Genomic DNA, 15,666 nt, shown 5'->3' with positions numbered 1-15,666 from the left:
ACAAGGGCAGGTCCGCGAGAGCGCCGTGGCTTTCTTGTTTATTTGCGCCGATCTTTCTAAATAGACGAGCGCCTTATCTCACTTCTGACACGCGGATCTGGAACTTATCAGACTTGCCGCCGAAGACGCGCCTCTGCTCCAGGTTCCTTACGTAAATACAGAGCTTAGGAAGCCTTCAGTGCGGCGCTCCGTGCTGCGGCAGTCATTTACGACGGATCCTTGGAGCCAGATACCGTGGGAAGTTTCAGCAGACTCATTACGGGCCTGAGGAGTTGTGGCTGTTCACAGTGGTTGTTAACATTTGTTTTTTTGTGATTTTGTGTTCCTCTTACTGTCTTTGGCAATTTGACGTACCCCAACGTTGATGATCGCTGTTGTTCTGAGCGTGTAACATTTTTAATTATTGTAAATGTTGTGGGCGGCGTTTGGGGGTCAAATGGAATCTGGTAGACACTTAAAAATGAATTGGAGGGCAGCTGTCCAACTGTCTGTGGAATTGGAAAACACTATGAGTTAATAGATGTCTCATTAACAAAGATGTCTGTGTTTGAACCTGCACTGGCGGATTTTAATTTTGTCAGCGTCAATTATCCCTTTCATAACGACGATATGGTCAAATGTTTTATAGCAAACACGTCTAGGTACAAACAGACGCCGAACAAAACTCTGTGCTAATGTTTAGAGCTGCGACAGTTAATCGATGAATCCATTAGCAACCGACTACGAAATTAATCGCCGACCATTTTGATGATTGATTAATCGGTTTCTATTCGTTTTTATGGGGGGGAAAAGGCAAAATTCTCTCATTTCAGCTTCTTAAATCTGAATATTTTCTGGTTTCTTTGCTCCTCTATGACAGTAAACGGAATATCTTTGGTTTGTGGACAAAACCAAACATCATCTTGGGGTTTTGGGAAACGCGGTCGTCATTTTTTTTTCGCCATTTCATGAAATTTTATGGACGGAACAACTAATCAGTCAAGCGAGGAAAATAATCGACAGTTTAATCGATTATGAAATCAATCGTTAGTTGCAGCCCTACTAATGTTTTTTTCCTTTGAGCTCCATTTTTACACCTCCATGCTGGTGACTGCCATGGCCGGAGGCATTGCGTTTCTAGGTTGTCAACCCCGACTCTCCGTCTGTATGTGGCTCCATTATTCGGTCCGTCGGTCCGTTTCTTCAAATCTGCCTCAAATGTTGTTTGAGGCAGATTTGAAGTTCATCTCTGAGCCCCTGCATGGGCCCAAAGATGAACTGATTAGAATCGGTGGTCAAAGGTCAAGAGCCGTGTGACCTCACACAACATATTTTTTGGGCCAAAACTCAATTCAACACAAAATCCCCAATAGGATTGAACGATGTAGCGATGACATTTTACACTCAACGATATCAAAGGTCAACTCCCACTGTCTCGTCATTCTGTTCTGCGATAGCATTTGTCTGGCCTTGATTCAACAACATAACTCAGGAACAGAAGGGGAGATTATGACCATATTTCCTGCAACTTGCCTGGTTGGCAGAGGCCTACAACTGCAGGGCAGTAATTCTAGTTTTTTGGTTTTTTTCCATAAAAGTTCCATAAACTCCTGAAGGCAGCTGCGTCTTTACCTGCTAAATGATGTGTTGAGCAAGCTGCTAACTTTGTCCTGCCGTTCCTGGGCGCATACTGTACCATTGGTTTATCCGTTTTCATTGAAGAAAAACAGCTGCTCGGTGATGATGATGATGACAGCGCTGATCCAAGACACTAAAGTTGCAGATGTAAAACCGAAAACAGTGGGCTGGATACGCAAGTGTAGTGTGTCAGTTGCTGTGTACGTAGGTTTGTGACATCTTTACACATTACCTTTGCAGGAATCTGGGTGAGTAAATGAAATCCCCCCCCATGGTTAAAGGTCACGAACAAGGTCACGAACAGGGTTCAAATGTCCGGGGGCTCTCGGAGGTTGCGGCACCTGGTTGTCCTGTGTCCACTTAACGCGCAGTACTAAATGAAGAGAAGAATTTGCGGGAGATATGGGAATGCAGGGCACTGAGCTACGGGCGGCGAGCGAGGCCTAGTGGTGTGAATGAGATGAGACGTCGACGAATCTTCAACAGCCCGAGTGTGAAATGTTCTCCTCGGGTGTGTCGGCGGATCAGCTGGAACGAAGGAAAGCTGAGATGGTTTGCAGCCTGTGTGTTATCAGTAAGGTCATGTTACGTCTTTGTGTCTGTGTGTCTTTATTAGATGTGCTGGACAGCATGGCGAGGTTCAGCGTCCAGGGAGTGTTCAACTACAGCATGCTGACTCTGTCCGACCACGAGAGGGTCTTGTACGTCGGAGCGCGGGAGGCGCTGTTCGCCCTGGACCCCAACGACATAAGCAAACAGCTGCGGCCACAGGTAACACACACACACACACACACACACACACACACACACACAAACACGCACAAACACGCACACGCACACACATACCCTTTAAAGTCTTTATTTTCCACTCAGGGAGGGGGATTTTAATTCACAGTAGTTCAATAAGGACAAGTGGGGAAAAAACAATTACATCTGCAACGCTGCCTGACTGCCGCTGCAAACACCCACACATTCCGAAAGGCCTTTGTCGAAAACGATCACACATAAGAATTAATATCACAGAGCTTCATGATGGGCGACATCCCTCTCATACGAACTGGTTACCGAGCACTCCAGAGTCAAAGACCTATTTCAAACACTTAATTTAGGTGGGGGCTGCAGGGTGGCGTAGTGGTCAGCACTTTCGCCTCACAGCAGGAAGGTTCTGGGCTCGAATCCCGGTTCAACCATGACTTTTCTGTGCGGAGTTTGCATGTTCTTCCCTGTGTATTCGTGGGTTCTCTCCGGGTTCTCCGGCTTCCTCCCGCAGTCCAATGAACCTGGGGTCAGGTTCATTGGAGACTCTAAATTGACCATAGGTGTGAATGCGAGAGTGAATGGTGGTTCGTCTCTGTATGTGGCCCTGTGATTGGCTGGCGACCTGTCCAGGGTGAACCCCGCCTCTCGCCCAATGTTAGCTGGGATTGGCTCCAGCCCCCCCCCCCCCCCCCCCCCCCGTTAACTTCCAAGTAGCGGCAGAACTTTGTTAACATTAGTTTGCCAACTCAAATGCTTGACCTACTATTATCATATATTATACATTTGCTCAGGCTGACTGATGAGTTACTTTACTCTTACCTACTTATCGTGACATATTGATCACTTTTTTTTGTTCGGGATCATTTTACATTATCATGACATTTGGGAATCCGGTCATTTCTTTTTTCTCGTTTGACATTTTGCCAGGTTATGACTTTATTTGGAGGTCATTTTTTTGTTATCTGCTACCAAAAGCCTCCGACAGCAACAGTGCAAGTAAGCTGCCGAATATGAAGATCATAATGTGGCTTTGGTCCTTTTTCCTCCCTCCAAGTTTATGATGCACTTATTCAATCGTGCTTCTTTTTTTTATTTTGTCCTTGTTGTAATTTGTGGATCTTGCTTCCTGTTTTTTCTGTGAAGCACCGAAGGGCAAAAAGCGTTTGGCAAAAGCGTTACATGAAACACCCTCGACTCGACTTTGTGCACGCACACTCACACACATACGGAGACACTGAAGCCCTCAGAGACTCGATCTCCGTTTGCCTTGTCCCCTCGGTAATTGCTCCATATTGCAATCGAAACAATTGCGGCACTCCAGCGAAGGAGTGGGGGAGGCAGCCTACAGCGGTTTGGGGATTGTTTTTTTCTGATTTCCCACCGTAATGAGCAGTTATTAGATGCACACACACACACATGCACAGGCACAGGCGGTTTGAGCGAGGGTTATGAGACGTACAGTAACGATAAGACCGCCTGTTGGCAGCCCCCGGTGCGTGACGTAGAGTCAAGTGTCAACTGTGTTCCTTCACCGGAAAAAATGTTTTCGCTTCCTCTTGAATGGTGGAGAGAGGTTTTTTTTAAGGCCGAAGTCCATGAGTTCAAACCACAGATCCTACAGGTAATCGTTCGCCAGCCAAATGATTGATTCAGGCGTGAAATCTCATTTTTCAGTGGACAGTCGTTGGCGATGGAGTACGGTGAATCACTTCTGTGTGACTTGCCAGTGAAAATATCATTTTAGTAGATAGGAATTATGACTCAATTAAATCCGGAAAAACATTGTCACGCTCATATATTCAATGGATTTTTTGCAATTATTGGATCACACCAAATCCCATTTTCACGGTCAGCCAGGTGCATCACTACGTTCTGTTCAAGGCCATTAAAAGTTATTGCGCTATAAGTGCTATTATTATACTCCATCAACGTAAGTATTACTGAAGTTCATGACTACTGGTATATGGCGGTAATCCATTGTTTGATTGCTGTTGGTTTAAATCCAGTCAAGTAAATCAAGAGTTTTAATTGTGGAAACGACTGCAGCCCTCAGCCCTGCAGTGGCCAGCGTAATTATTTCTAATGGCGTGGACATGCCTCGGGAAACGCGGTTCATATCGTGAGGCTTCTGACAATAGAGCGAAACTCAGCCATGTGGTCGCGCGGCCATTAAAAAAGCACCGACTGTAAATGATAGTAAATGGCAAGCGTCATCAGTGACAGGTAGTGTAAGGACAGAAGTTGGAGTGGTACTTTATCCAAGTGCGTTTCTTGCCAGTCCATTTTTTTCTTTTTGCTTCCTTTCCACCCTGTTGATAATAGTGTCACCATTGGGAAGTTCTGCTGCAGTAATGACCCCAAGGTTTTCCTACCTACAAAAAACCGGCCTACCTTTGACGGGGCTCACTCAGAAGCACCTCTACCAGGGACTGAACCCAGGACTCGGCAGGGGCTCCTTGTCCTTGCGCCGGCTGGGCTCAGTCCGTGGACTATTTCTTAGCCGACTTACATGCAACTTAAGTTCGGTTCTTTTTTGAAATGGTGGCACTTATTAGGCGGATCAAAAAGAATCCACCTGCTCTTATTTTTGGCCCTATGAGCTACAAACGCACAATAACAGGCAAATAATAACTGGTCTTGTGCATTTGTAGCTCAAAATACTGGTAAAAGTGTGGCTGTTGCTATGGTAACACAAGGTCGTAGTCAAGAGTCTTTTGGCAAAGTGAAAAGTTATTTTTTTTGGTCGCCAGGTGAGGTGATGTATTCACGCGTCATTTTTCTGGTCTACGCCAAACAGATGACAAATATATTGACACATAATATACTTGCACCTTGCATTACTCATGGGTCAAAGGCGGACATCATGTTTCCCGGACACATCGCAATCTGTCTCTGTCCCTGTCTCCAGATCGACTGGCCGGCTCCGCAGGATAAGAAGAGAGAGTGTATTGCTAAAGGGAAGAACAACCAGGTAATGTGGATTTTTTTTTTTTTTTTTTTTTTTGCTGACAGAGTGATCGGGGCCACCGCGGGTTTTTGAGGCAGCAGTCTATTAGAGCAACTCTTTTCTTTTTTTTCTCCACTCAATTACATTTATTAAGTCAGTCTGCGGTTTCAAACTGGAAACCTTCCAGTCATTACATCAACACAGAGAGATGTGCATCCATCTTCCAGACAGGGTTAGCATCAGCAACTTTCGAGGTGGTCCGAGCGTTTTGTCTTGAGCAACAAAAATATGTGGACGTCATGCACCGGAAGGAAATCATATACGTGATGAAGACTCAATTAACCTTAAACAGAGTACCACACAGTAATAATATTCAATACAGTGTTTTTTAGTGATGTTCATAATGCGTGAATGTGTTTTTTTATATATCATGTATTAAGGGTGTTGATCAATCCTTTCATTCAGCTGTAAAAAACGAGAAGCTATTCCTTCAGTAAATACATTATCTTCTCTTAGCGGTATACACAAGATGAACCAGTCCTCGATCAGATAAAAAGAAGACAAGATTTTCTGCATTTGCCCAATATTTTATAAGGCTGCTGAACAGAGAAGTAACTTGTTTTTCGCAAAGTCATATACGCAGAGTGTGACTTGTCCTCAGCTCTGTACTTTAATCTCACTGAGAGCCTCCCACTGCTTAGGTTGCACAAAGTGCATTTGCAAGAAGTCTCTTCTAAATATTTCATAGCAAATCGCACAGAGCTTTTTTGAAATGGAGCTAAAACCTCTCTCGGTGCACAACGGCAAATTTCCATTTGGTTTTTAAACAGAAGGGGGAACTGACGCACAGTAGCAGCAGGACTACAGTTGACTCCAACTGAAGTAAAAAAAAAATACAGATCGAGAAATATGATTACCGGTGCTTTCAATTTGTCATTAAAAGTGAATGCCTGTTTGTGGTGGATTTCTTAAAATCATACAAGATGGGCTGTGATCAAGAGGGTTGTACAGAACTAAAATATCTGTGAATACCTACATACATATGGCATTTAGTCTATGTGCAAGAATTACCATATGGTGTTTACACAGCCTATCATTATGTTTAATGATCAGACCTTTAACATAATGTTGTTGTTGGGAGCTTGAAAGAGGCGCCGTCTGCTAAACACATCACATCCTGATTATCCCCAGCGATCGCAGGAGCTGTAAAAAAATCATTTTTAAAAAATCACATCGCTTGTATTACAGCAGTGATGCAGATATTGTTTTGCTGCTGCGACGGCAACATCGACGGAACGCGCTGAATAATTCATTACTCCGGTAGACATCATGTGAGAGCATCTGTTTCCAATTCCATTCAAAGAGCTTTATTGTTCACCACAGTGCCGGCATTAAAGGGCACTTTCCATAAAACAGTGCGTATATTGTAATGTTAATTGCTCGCATATCTTTTGATGGGAAACAATTGATCAGTTTTTTAGTTGGGTTTAAATGTTACACTATCGTCTGCGCAGCAACGTCCTCACACATTAGTGCACCCGAAAGAAATAAATAATGGCTGATGTTTCTCTTTAGAAAAGACCGTAATCTTTTGGCTGGCCAGTCCTCACTGGCCGATTCGTCTCAGACATATGGTTTAATGAGGGGATATTATCAGCAGACACTCTCTAGTGTCAAGGTTTCGGATTAATTAGGATTTAATGACGACAATTTCAAACGTTAAAAGTGAACCTAAATCTGAGAGGATTAGTTACTGCACTGAATGGAATGGACTTCACCTTAACTGAGGACAAAACAGAGCCGCGGTCATTTAACAACAGCATTCGAACAATTTCATTCGCAGACCGAGTGCTTCAACTACATCCGCTTCCTGCAGAGCTACAACCACACGTACCTCTACACCTGTGGCACTTACGCCTTCCAGCCCAAATGCGTCTACGTGGTAAGTGTGTACAGTAATATGCATGTTTTGTCCCTGGGCAGCGGGCCGTGGCGAGCCACTGCTGACAGGTGTCAACTTGAGATGTCTTCCATGTGACCTGAGGCGAAGACCAAACAGTGTGGGAAAAATAAAAAAATAAATGCAATGGAAATAATATCTCACGCTGTGTGTTTTTGCGGAAGGTGTGAACGCTTGTGTGTGTGTGTGTGCGCGGGCGCGCGCGCGCGTGACGCTGATGCGCCAGGACAACATGGCGAAGGGTGACGCTGTGGCCCTTGCAACGGGCAGACAGAGCCTGCAGCTGTGTCATGTGGGTCATAATACATACTGACCACAAACCCCTGCTGTGTTCCCCCCGTTCTGTGTGTGTGTGCTTGCAGGATGCAGACTATTTTGCCCTCGACATTGCAACCCTGGAGGATGGGAAGGGCAAATGCCCATACGACCCTGCCAAGGGGCACACTGGACTGATAGTGGGTAAGTATGTGTGTACATGTACAACAGAGTGAGCACAATGCACATACACAGCTGTATTTCAGGACTCCAAAAAACAACACAAACTGGGTTTTTTTTATAAGACAGGACATGACATGTCTTTGAGTGTTTCTGAACGCATTCAATTATCGTGAAGGTCATTTCACCACCAAAAAGAAACATCCGTCTTTGGTCGGGAATCGATTGACCAATGCAGAGTCAGCCCCTGTTTTTCCATCTCAGCGTGTGTTTGTGTTTGAGTGGACAGCCCCGCGCTTTTACAGCGCCAAGCGAAGCATAAAATGTCCATCAAATATCTACAAACCGCTCTCGCAGCAGCATTCCCCATCTGTTTTCTGAGAGTCCAGAGGTCTAATTCAACTTTGCGCGCCGCGCTCCCTGCTGAATCGCTGCCCTTCTCTCATTGTAAGCCGACACAATTGTGGTCGCAAGAGGAAACCGTGTAACAACTAAAGCTTGCATTCTGTCGTCGCAGATAAGGAGCTGTACTCGGCGACACTCAACAACTTCCTGGGTACAGAACCGGTCATTCTGAGGAACTTGGGCAAGCAGCACTACAGCATGAAGAGTGAATACTTGCCCGCGTGGCTCAATGGTAAGTCACCGAAAAAGGCCATAAGAAATTCAGACGTGGCAATGATGGGGACAGAAAACAAGGGGGGAAATGGATAGGGAAATTCAAATTTGGGGCAATACTCATTGAATTTGTCAAGTTCTTTGGCAGAAAAAAACAACAAATTACCGCTATTTTGTTTCCTGCCAGAATTCACTGTTAACCTGTAGCTACATCTGCTTTCAGTGGCAGTTACTACTTGTTAAATCATAGTATTTCTAAACAATAGCGTCTGCACAACATCTTTAATTAAGAAGTTGGCTAAAAGCCGCGTCTCCAGCTGCCTTCATGAAAGTTTTTTGTCGTAAAATGGTCTTAAGTATGCACTCACAGTAATGGCTGCATACGATATGGTCCTAAAGGGCCGAAGCTAAGAGCTGACTCAAGGCATCCTCGCGAGTTAGCGGTGCATTTTGAAGACATGGGCAGCTCAGTTCAGGTCCGCCCCAGTATTAAAAGGACATTGGTATAGATAAAAACAAATCAGAACTTTACGCATCATTTTATTCTAAAATAAACTTAGTTGGTTGTTTACTATAGAAAGACATATTCAGACACGCAACACAGGATAGGTTGCATAATGCTCAACATTGGTTATTCTTTGTATTTATGTGTTCAATTTATGTAACTGAAAAGGCCTTAATAGGATGGACTAAAAGAGGAATATACATGAATAATGATTTTAGTTAATCATCATTCATCGATATATGCCATCTCGGGTAATGTATAGCAAATGCTAGTTGCTCAGCATGCTTAACGTTTGTAGCAGAAAAATAGACCGTTTAATAGATTCCTCACAGTGTGTGTGTGTGTGTGTGAGTGTGTGTGTGTGTGTGTGTGTGTGTGTGTGTGTGAGAGTGTGTTTGTGTGTGTGTGTGTGTGTGTGTGTGTGTGCGCGCGCTTTGATTTTTGGAAGGGTGATAAAAGATGCCACACTGCAAAATGGAGTGCAAAGAAACCCATTTTCACCATAGTATTTCGGAAAGGGGTTCAGTAACCCTGTCGTTTTTAAAGTTGCATCGTAACTTTTATATTCAGAAGAAAATTCAAATTGATGGTAAAAATATCCTCGTATGGAACTCAGTTCAGGTTTCCTTTTTTTTCTCCTTAAGATGCTGCAACAGGCACATATTACATGTGTATTCAAATAAAAGAAATCACATTAGGCCCCCATAATGCTTGCTTTTTTTTAATAGCGTTTGATCAAAAAGAAATTGTCAGAAAGACCAAGAGAGTGAGTCGCGGGAGATGAAGCGCACGACTCTGCTACTGCCAAGGATCATTATCTTGTGTGTGTGTGTGTGGGGGGGGGTGGTAGCAGCAGGCAAAATGGATGTTGAAAGAGCATTAGCATTGGTATGAAAAGAAAGAGGGGAGGAGAAGGAATGGAGGGAAATGAAGGAGAAAGACAGATGAGCCTGAAGTGATGTGCAAGACTTTTTGTTTTTCATGCTGATATAGAGATTGTATGGAAAAACGAGACCTACGATTAAGGCGGTGTCGCTTAAATTCAAATTTCAGAAGCATTTAACTGGCCGTGGGTTTCAGTGGCGGGTTGTGGCGTCCTATGGTGGTGTAAAATGCTTCTTCTGAGGCTTTCATACTGAAGAGAAAAGTCTGTCTAAGGAAATAAGGTATCCTTGTGATGACGAAAAACAACTTCAGCTCCCAGGTGCCTCAGTCCAAAAAAGAACCCTAATGGAGACTGGATAGAGAGAGAACCTGAGACAGTGGAGATGAGGCTCAGGAGAGAGTGATGATCGAGAAGAGGCGGAGATGTCGAGCATGTGTGTCTGATGTGAGTGTGTGTGTATGTGTGTGTGTGTGTGTGTGTGTGTGTGGTCCAAACGCACAGGCTGGGACTGCATTTGTTCGGCGCTGACGTACAGTACTGCATGTCTTTACTGTTGTGCACTGTACACTCCCTGAGACCGCTCTTCTGTCCCTCTCCGCAGAGCCAGACTTTGTGGGCTCCGCCCTGGTGAGGGAGAGCAGCGGCAGCAAGGAGGGCGACGACGACAAGATCTACTTCTTCTTCAGCGAGCGAGCGCTGGAGCTGGACTGCGACACAGAGCTCACCGTGGCCAGAGTGGCCCGCGTCTGCAAGGTAACGCCGCGGCTGCGGTAGGGAACTCATCTCCTGCTACGACCTTATCGTCGCTCAGTCTGGTTTGTTGATGAGTGCATCAAGGGGGAAAGCACAGACTCATGCAAACTGGAATCAATCCACAAGTGGATATTTCAGGTCCACAGGCGCAGAACTGTAAGGACAAAACGAGCTTTGATCCTACTTTCACGCATGTTCCACTTGAAATCAGCTGTTTTCTGTCTCCCCCAGCTGTTAAGGCAGCTGTTTCTGAGCATTTTAATATTGTGAGACCACTTTTTTATGGGTTGTGGGCTCGCAGACTTTGACGGGAGATTTTCCAGTTAAGGAAGCAACTGGTAGTTGCGTTTACAGCTGCATGAATGTAGAGTTAAAACAATTTTTTTTTTTTAAAAACAGCATATATATCATCTAATATATTTTCTTTGATGAACCTCCAGTAGGCGAATTGTTCTGGTCATCCAACCATGGCATATTGCGGGGCAAGGCAAGGCCCTAAAAGTTAGCAGAAACAACAGAAACTTGATACTTTCTCTAAAATATCTGTATCAGACATGATCTGAGACATTTACATTTGACAAAGAATGAATCACGGAGAAAATAGCTGCGAGAGAACTTTGGCTCAGTACCAGTGTTATTTGAAGACAATTGCATTGACATAGATTTATCTGGCAATTAACACATTCATTTGCGTAATTAATGGCCTTGTTTGGACAACTGATTGGGTTTGATGAACCATAATGACTATGGCCAGACATCGGTGGTGTCTTTAGACACGTTCTTTTAATTTTGTATGATTTCAGTTACTTTTTTTAGTCATCCCAGGGAGGCGTTTGGTGTCATGTTACAGTTACTAATGCAACCGTATAATCCCAGTAACCTTTAAACTGAGCAAAATAGAGACAGATTGTCAGCAGTCTGAGGAGATGTGCGCAATTAAGTGTAAAATATATGCAGTGTTTTATGGGAAGTTCCCTTTTATGTCTGCACTGTGATGAACAATAAAGCTCTTTGGATCAAATTAGCAACAGATGTCCGCACGTGATTTGTACTGGAGGCTGGAGCAATGAATAATACAGGGCGTCCTGCTGATATTGCTGCAAAATGTGTATATATCACTGCTGTAATATAAGGATTTGCATTTTTAATCCCTTTTTCTTTTCTTTTTTTTACAGTTTTAATCACTGAGGGTAATTAGAGAAAATCTGGCAAATGGGCCTCTTTTGAGCCCAAAGAACAAAAGCTGCATTTCAGTGGCACCCTCGAACATCTCAGGGTCCAATCGCACTTTCAGAGGCTTTTCCAACAATTCAGTCAGGCTAATCATGCGGCGCAAATGTATATTTCTGTATCATACACATACCGAGGCCCTGCATACAATGTATTTACAGACGCATTCATGAGGTGAATGTGAGGCGGATGAAATGCAACAGGAACAGCGGCTTAAAGGGCATGAAAAGAGGATGTTCAGGATAAAAGGTATCTGAATACCAGCTTTGAAAGCAAAGTTGTGAGGGGGAGACAAACAACATAAAGAAGCCTGAATAGAAAATGCTGGGTACGGCGGCTGAATGACATATCCTGAATCTCCCACCAAAAAGTCACTGCCAAATGGGTTGCAGTATAACACGTAGGGAGGAAAACATGCATTTTTTTAACCCTATTTTGTGATAAAGTCAACAAAACTTTGAAGAGGTTGGTATCAGATTTGACTGGTGATTCTATACACCCAGTTTTTTTATTTCTCTGGATGCGATGTAGTCCCATGAGGAATAACCTTATTTGGACATGGTGTACGTATGAGATAGTTATAGGTTTATGGGGTCTCCAGAAAGGGGTCTCTCCAAACTCTGCTCCATCCAAACAAAGTGACAATAAAATAAACATATTTTTTGCCCTTTAATGCACCATAAAGAACTGATACATAATCACTCATATTCAGCCATTGATAAGACCTGATGTGTCCTCTCCTCAGGGGGATCTGGGTGGTACCAGGACCCTGCAGAAGAAGTGGACCACCTTCCAGAAAGCGCGGCTGGAGTGCTCCCTCCCAGAGCGCCACGTCTCCTTCAACAACCTGAGGGCCGTCTTCACGCTGCCGGGGCAGGACTGGCGGGGAACCACCTTCTATGGCATCTTCCACGCCCAGTGGTGAGTTAGAGCAGGAGCTGTCAAAGAAATAGTATAGAGACTTCCTGGGCTTCAGTATGATCCTTGGATAAATGTGAGTTAATCACGACGTGCACAATGTGCTGTCAGGGCAAGACACGACATCACTTTTCCAACATGTCAGATACTGGGCTTATTATCAATCATCATGGGTCAGCCAGTCACTCAGGGTGGCTCAAATTATGTGATTATGTGCCCTATTTACTGTGTGATTGGGCCCGTAATAAAATAGGCCTTTAACTGACAACTGAGTTATTTTGAGTGGATACAACCCAAGTGTGCTTGAATATGTTTTTTGGTTTATGTGTGTGATTTAATAGCTTGAGATGATAGTGAACCCCTTTCGCTTAACAGAATCAGAAGCATTTTAGGTCTTCTGCCATTGACCAGAAAGATGGAAAAAAAAGAAATCCCACGGGAAAATTCAAAGCCTTTTAAAAACTCTGGCCCTTTGACTCATTCATCTGAGCCAATAAATGATCGCATCACCCTTTCTTTGTTATGCATTCCAAGTTGAGTTGTCATATTTCTCAAATTGACTATTTTAGCAGCAGAAATCCATCGGGCCATTTGTGGGACCGATCGGGGAAAAGCTTTTAAAAAAAAATCTGTGGAGATGAATGACATTTAAGCTCAAATGAATCATGATAATGCTACTCAAGATTGAACAACTTGATTGCAAATTTACTCCCTTACTAAATGATTACCTCAAAAACATGCTCTTCATGAAATCCATGATTACCTAAATTTTCCTCTGGATGAATGTGTAATCAGCAGCAACCAACATGCAGGTGAATTATCAGGACCGACAATATGTGCGACATCTTTAAAAACTCAGCATCTTGGACAGTGAATGCCATTCATTGACCTCGACATTGTTTGAGCCCCCCCGCCCCCCACAGTCCTGTGTTCCATCAGCGCAGAGCACAGTCGGCCCATCGAGTGCAACCGCTTGATCTCGGATGTCGGGACAGAGCCAGGTCTGTGCAGAGATGAGGGCATAACAGCCCGCCCCCCCCCCCAATTGAGGAGTGAGCCCGAGTCCCACCTCATCCATTGCCTTTTCCTTTGAGCGGATGTCGGCCAGAAGTAGGCCGAGTGGAGGCGCAGCCTAGGGCCCAAGATGGCTCTTGTGTCTTCCTGTGACACTCAGTCCGGCTGCTCTGTTCTGGCCGAGTGCAGAGTTCTCTGAAGGACTGCTGCACCTACTCCACATCCCTGCGCTTCCTTTTCTGACTTCGACGAGTGTATCGCTGTCATGTGTAATAATAAGTCAAGAAAAAACTTAACTTGAAGTAATATGGAGGAAACACATGATAAAACCAACATTAAACAGCAATGTGTTAATTAGAAGGGTGGACTACAATAGCTTTCTATAATTGGGGGCTGTGCCATCATCAGTGGAATAAAGATTGGCATTTGTTGGACCACTACATAACATTAATGTGTTAATGAGTTGCTTATCAACAAAGAAAAAGGAGCGAGGGGCATGAGATTTTCTCTGGAAGGTAAGTTGGAGACTTAGCCTCCTCTGTCTCCGGGCAATGCCCTTTGATGCGAGGTCTTTTGTGTTTTTCAATAAGATATCATATCACAAAGTGAACCAGCTTTGAACTTCAAGCTTTGTTTCTTCGTTCAGAGCTCCTACTGCTGCTGGAAGAAAAGAAGAAGAAAAGAGCGCAATCATTTTCTTTCCTCCGTGTGACTCGCCAGGGATTCCTTAAAGCCCCCCCAGCGTTGACAGAGATAACATTGCGTTAATTGGACATTATGTTAATGATAACTCGCAGTTCAAGCCATAATCAGATGGGCTTTTTAACTCGCTAACACACCGGTGCGGTCCTTTGGATTCCAATTTTCACCCAATAACACCCATGGCACTGCCGCACATTAACGGTACCGTTCCGGACTTGGAGAAGCACTTCGCTCGCAGAACTAATCCCAATCGTGGGAACTCATTGGCTCGACCTCCTCTCCCGATTACAGCTTTCAAAGAAAACAAACTGACATTTTACAGCAGTAAAAAATGTCTGAACGTGAAGCTGAGCCAGGGGCGCTTTCCCCCTCGACGGATGGTCCAAAAGTTGGAAGATCCCATGGCCTCGACCTTACCATTAAGTGAAATGTGTTCAAATCGCCGGCACCAGCCGATCGATTTCGCTGGCTTGCGGAGGACGTGTATCGCGAGCGCATCAGTTTGTAGTGCACTCGTGATACACGCGGAGATGTGCCAACACATCTAACCATTACAGCTCGCTCAGTAATGGACACTTCAGGCCTCAGGGTTAATATTTGTGTTCTGCTCCGTGAATACTAAACATTTTTAAAGCACATATGCTCGTCCTGGCCTGTTGTGAACATCTACTTTTCGAATTCCATGCTTGTGACGTTCGACCGACATTTACAGCTGCCGTAGAAAAGTCGTGTTTCCCACAAGGGCACGGAAGGCGATCCGTCTCGCGGCTCGTTTTCGTTTTTTTGCGGCCACGTCGCCAAATTCTCCCGCCTTCTCTTTCAGGGGCGATGTGGATGTGTCGGCTGTGTGCCAGTACCAGATCGGTGATGTGAAGAAGGTGTTTGAGGGATCCTACAAGGAGTACAGGGAGCCATCTCAGAGGTGGGGACGCTACACCGGTGCTGTGCCTGTCCCCCGGCCTGGATCGGTAAGAACGTGGCAAATGTGCGCCGGCACCTACGGGATGTGATATTTCATAATGCGGATATTTGTCCAGAACAGATTGTGCACCTTCTATTGTCGACAACTGCGTCATAAAAAGGAGGGATGAGTGGGCAGGGAAAGGAAGCATACGCCAAATAAGAGTGAGAGCGAGGGGAGGTATGGGCGGCATAGGGTGGCGACTGAAGTGAGAAAGAGCAAAAGTTGGCAATGGCACGAAAAGATAAGAACGTAATGATCCAGGGCGAAAGGAGAGGGAGCGGAGGAAGGGTGTGTAATGGCAGGCGGTGGTGAGAGCAAGAGGGAAAGAAAGATGAAGAAGAAGAAAAGGAGGGGGGGG

At 44.7% G+C, this 15,666-nt stretch overlaps 1 protein-coding gene across 7 annotated transcripts in view; it reads left to right on the top strand.

The window, feature by feature from the left end:
- sema4c (sema domain, immunoglobulin domain (Ig), transmembrane domain (TM) and short cytoplasmic domain, (semaphorin) 4C) overlaps nucleotides 1-15,666 on the top strand; it is an 87,484-nt gene that overhangs the window by 59,347 nt on the left and 12,471 nt on the right. For all 7 annotated transcript variants that reach the window (XM_035639696.2, XM_035639690.2, XM_035639691.2 and 4 more), the window contains 8 exons: nucleotides 2,234-2,388; nucleotides 5,285-5,347; nucleotides 7,167-7,265; nucleotides 7,646-7,742; nucleotides 8,236-8,355; nucleotides 10,329-10,480; nucleotides 12,456-12,631; nucleotides 15,168-15,312. In XM_035639696.2, the coding sequence (XP_035495589.1) occupies nucleotides 2,234-2,388; nucleotides 5,285-5,347; nucleotides 7,167-7,265; nucleotides 7,646-7,742; nucleotides 8,236-8,355; nucleotides 10,329-10,480; nucleotides 12,456-12,631; nucleotides 15,168-15,312 (1,007 nt within the window). The remainder of the gene's footprint in view (nucleotides 1-2,233; nucleotides 2,389-5,284; nucleotides 5,348-7,166; nucleotides 7,266-7,645; nucleotides 7,743-8,235; nucleotides 8,356-10,328; nucleotides 10,481-12,455; nucleotides 12,632-15,167; nucleotides 15,313-15,666) is intronic.

Source organism: Scophthalmus maximus, chromosome 3, assembly GCF_022379125.1.
Source record: "Scophthalmus maximus strain ysfricsl-2021 chromosome 3, ASM2237912v1, whole genome shotgun sequence".
Taxonomy (NCBI): domain Eukaryota; kingdom Metazoa; phylum Chordata; class Actinopteri; order Pleuronectiformes; family Scophthalmidae; genus Scophthalmus; species Scophthalmus maximus.
Note: the sequence above shows the minus strand (reverse complement) of the source record. Positions and strands in the feature narration are given on the sequence as shown.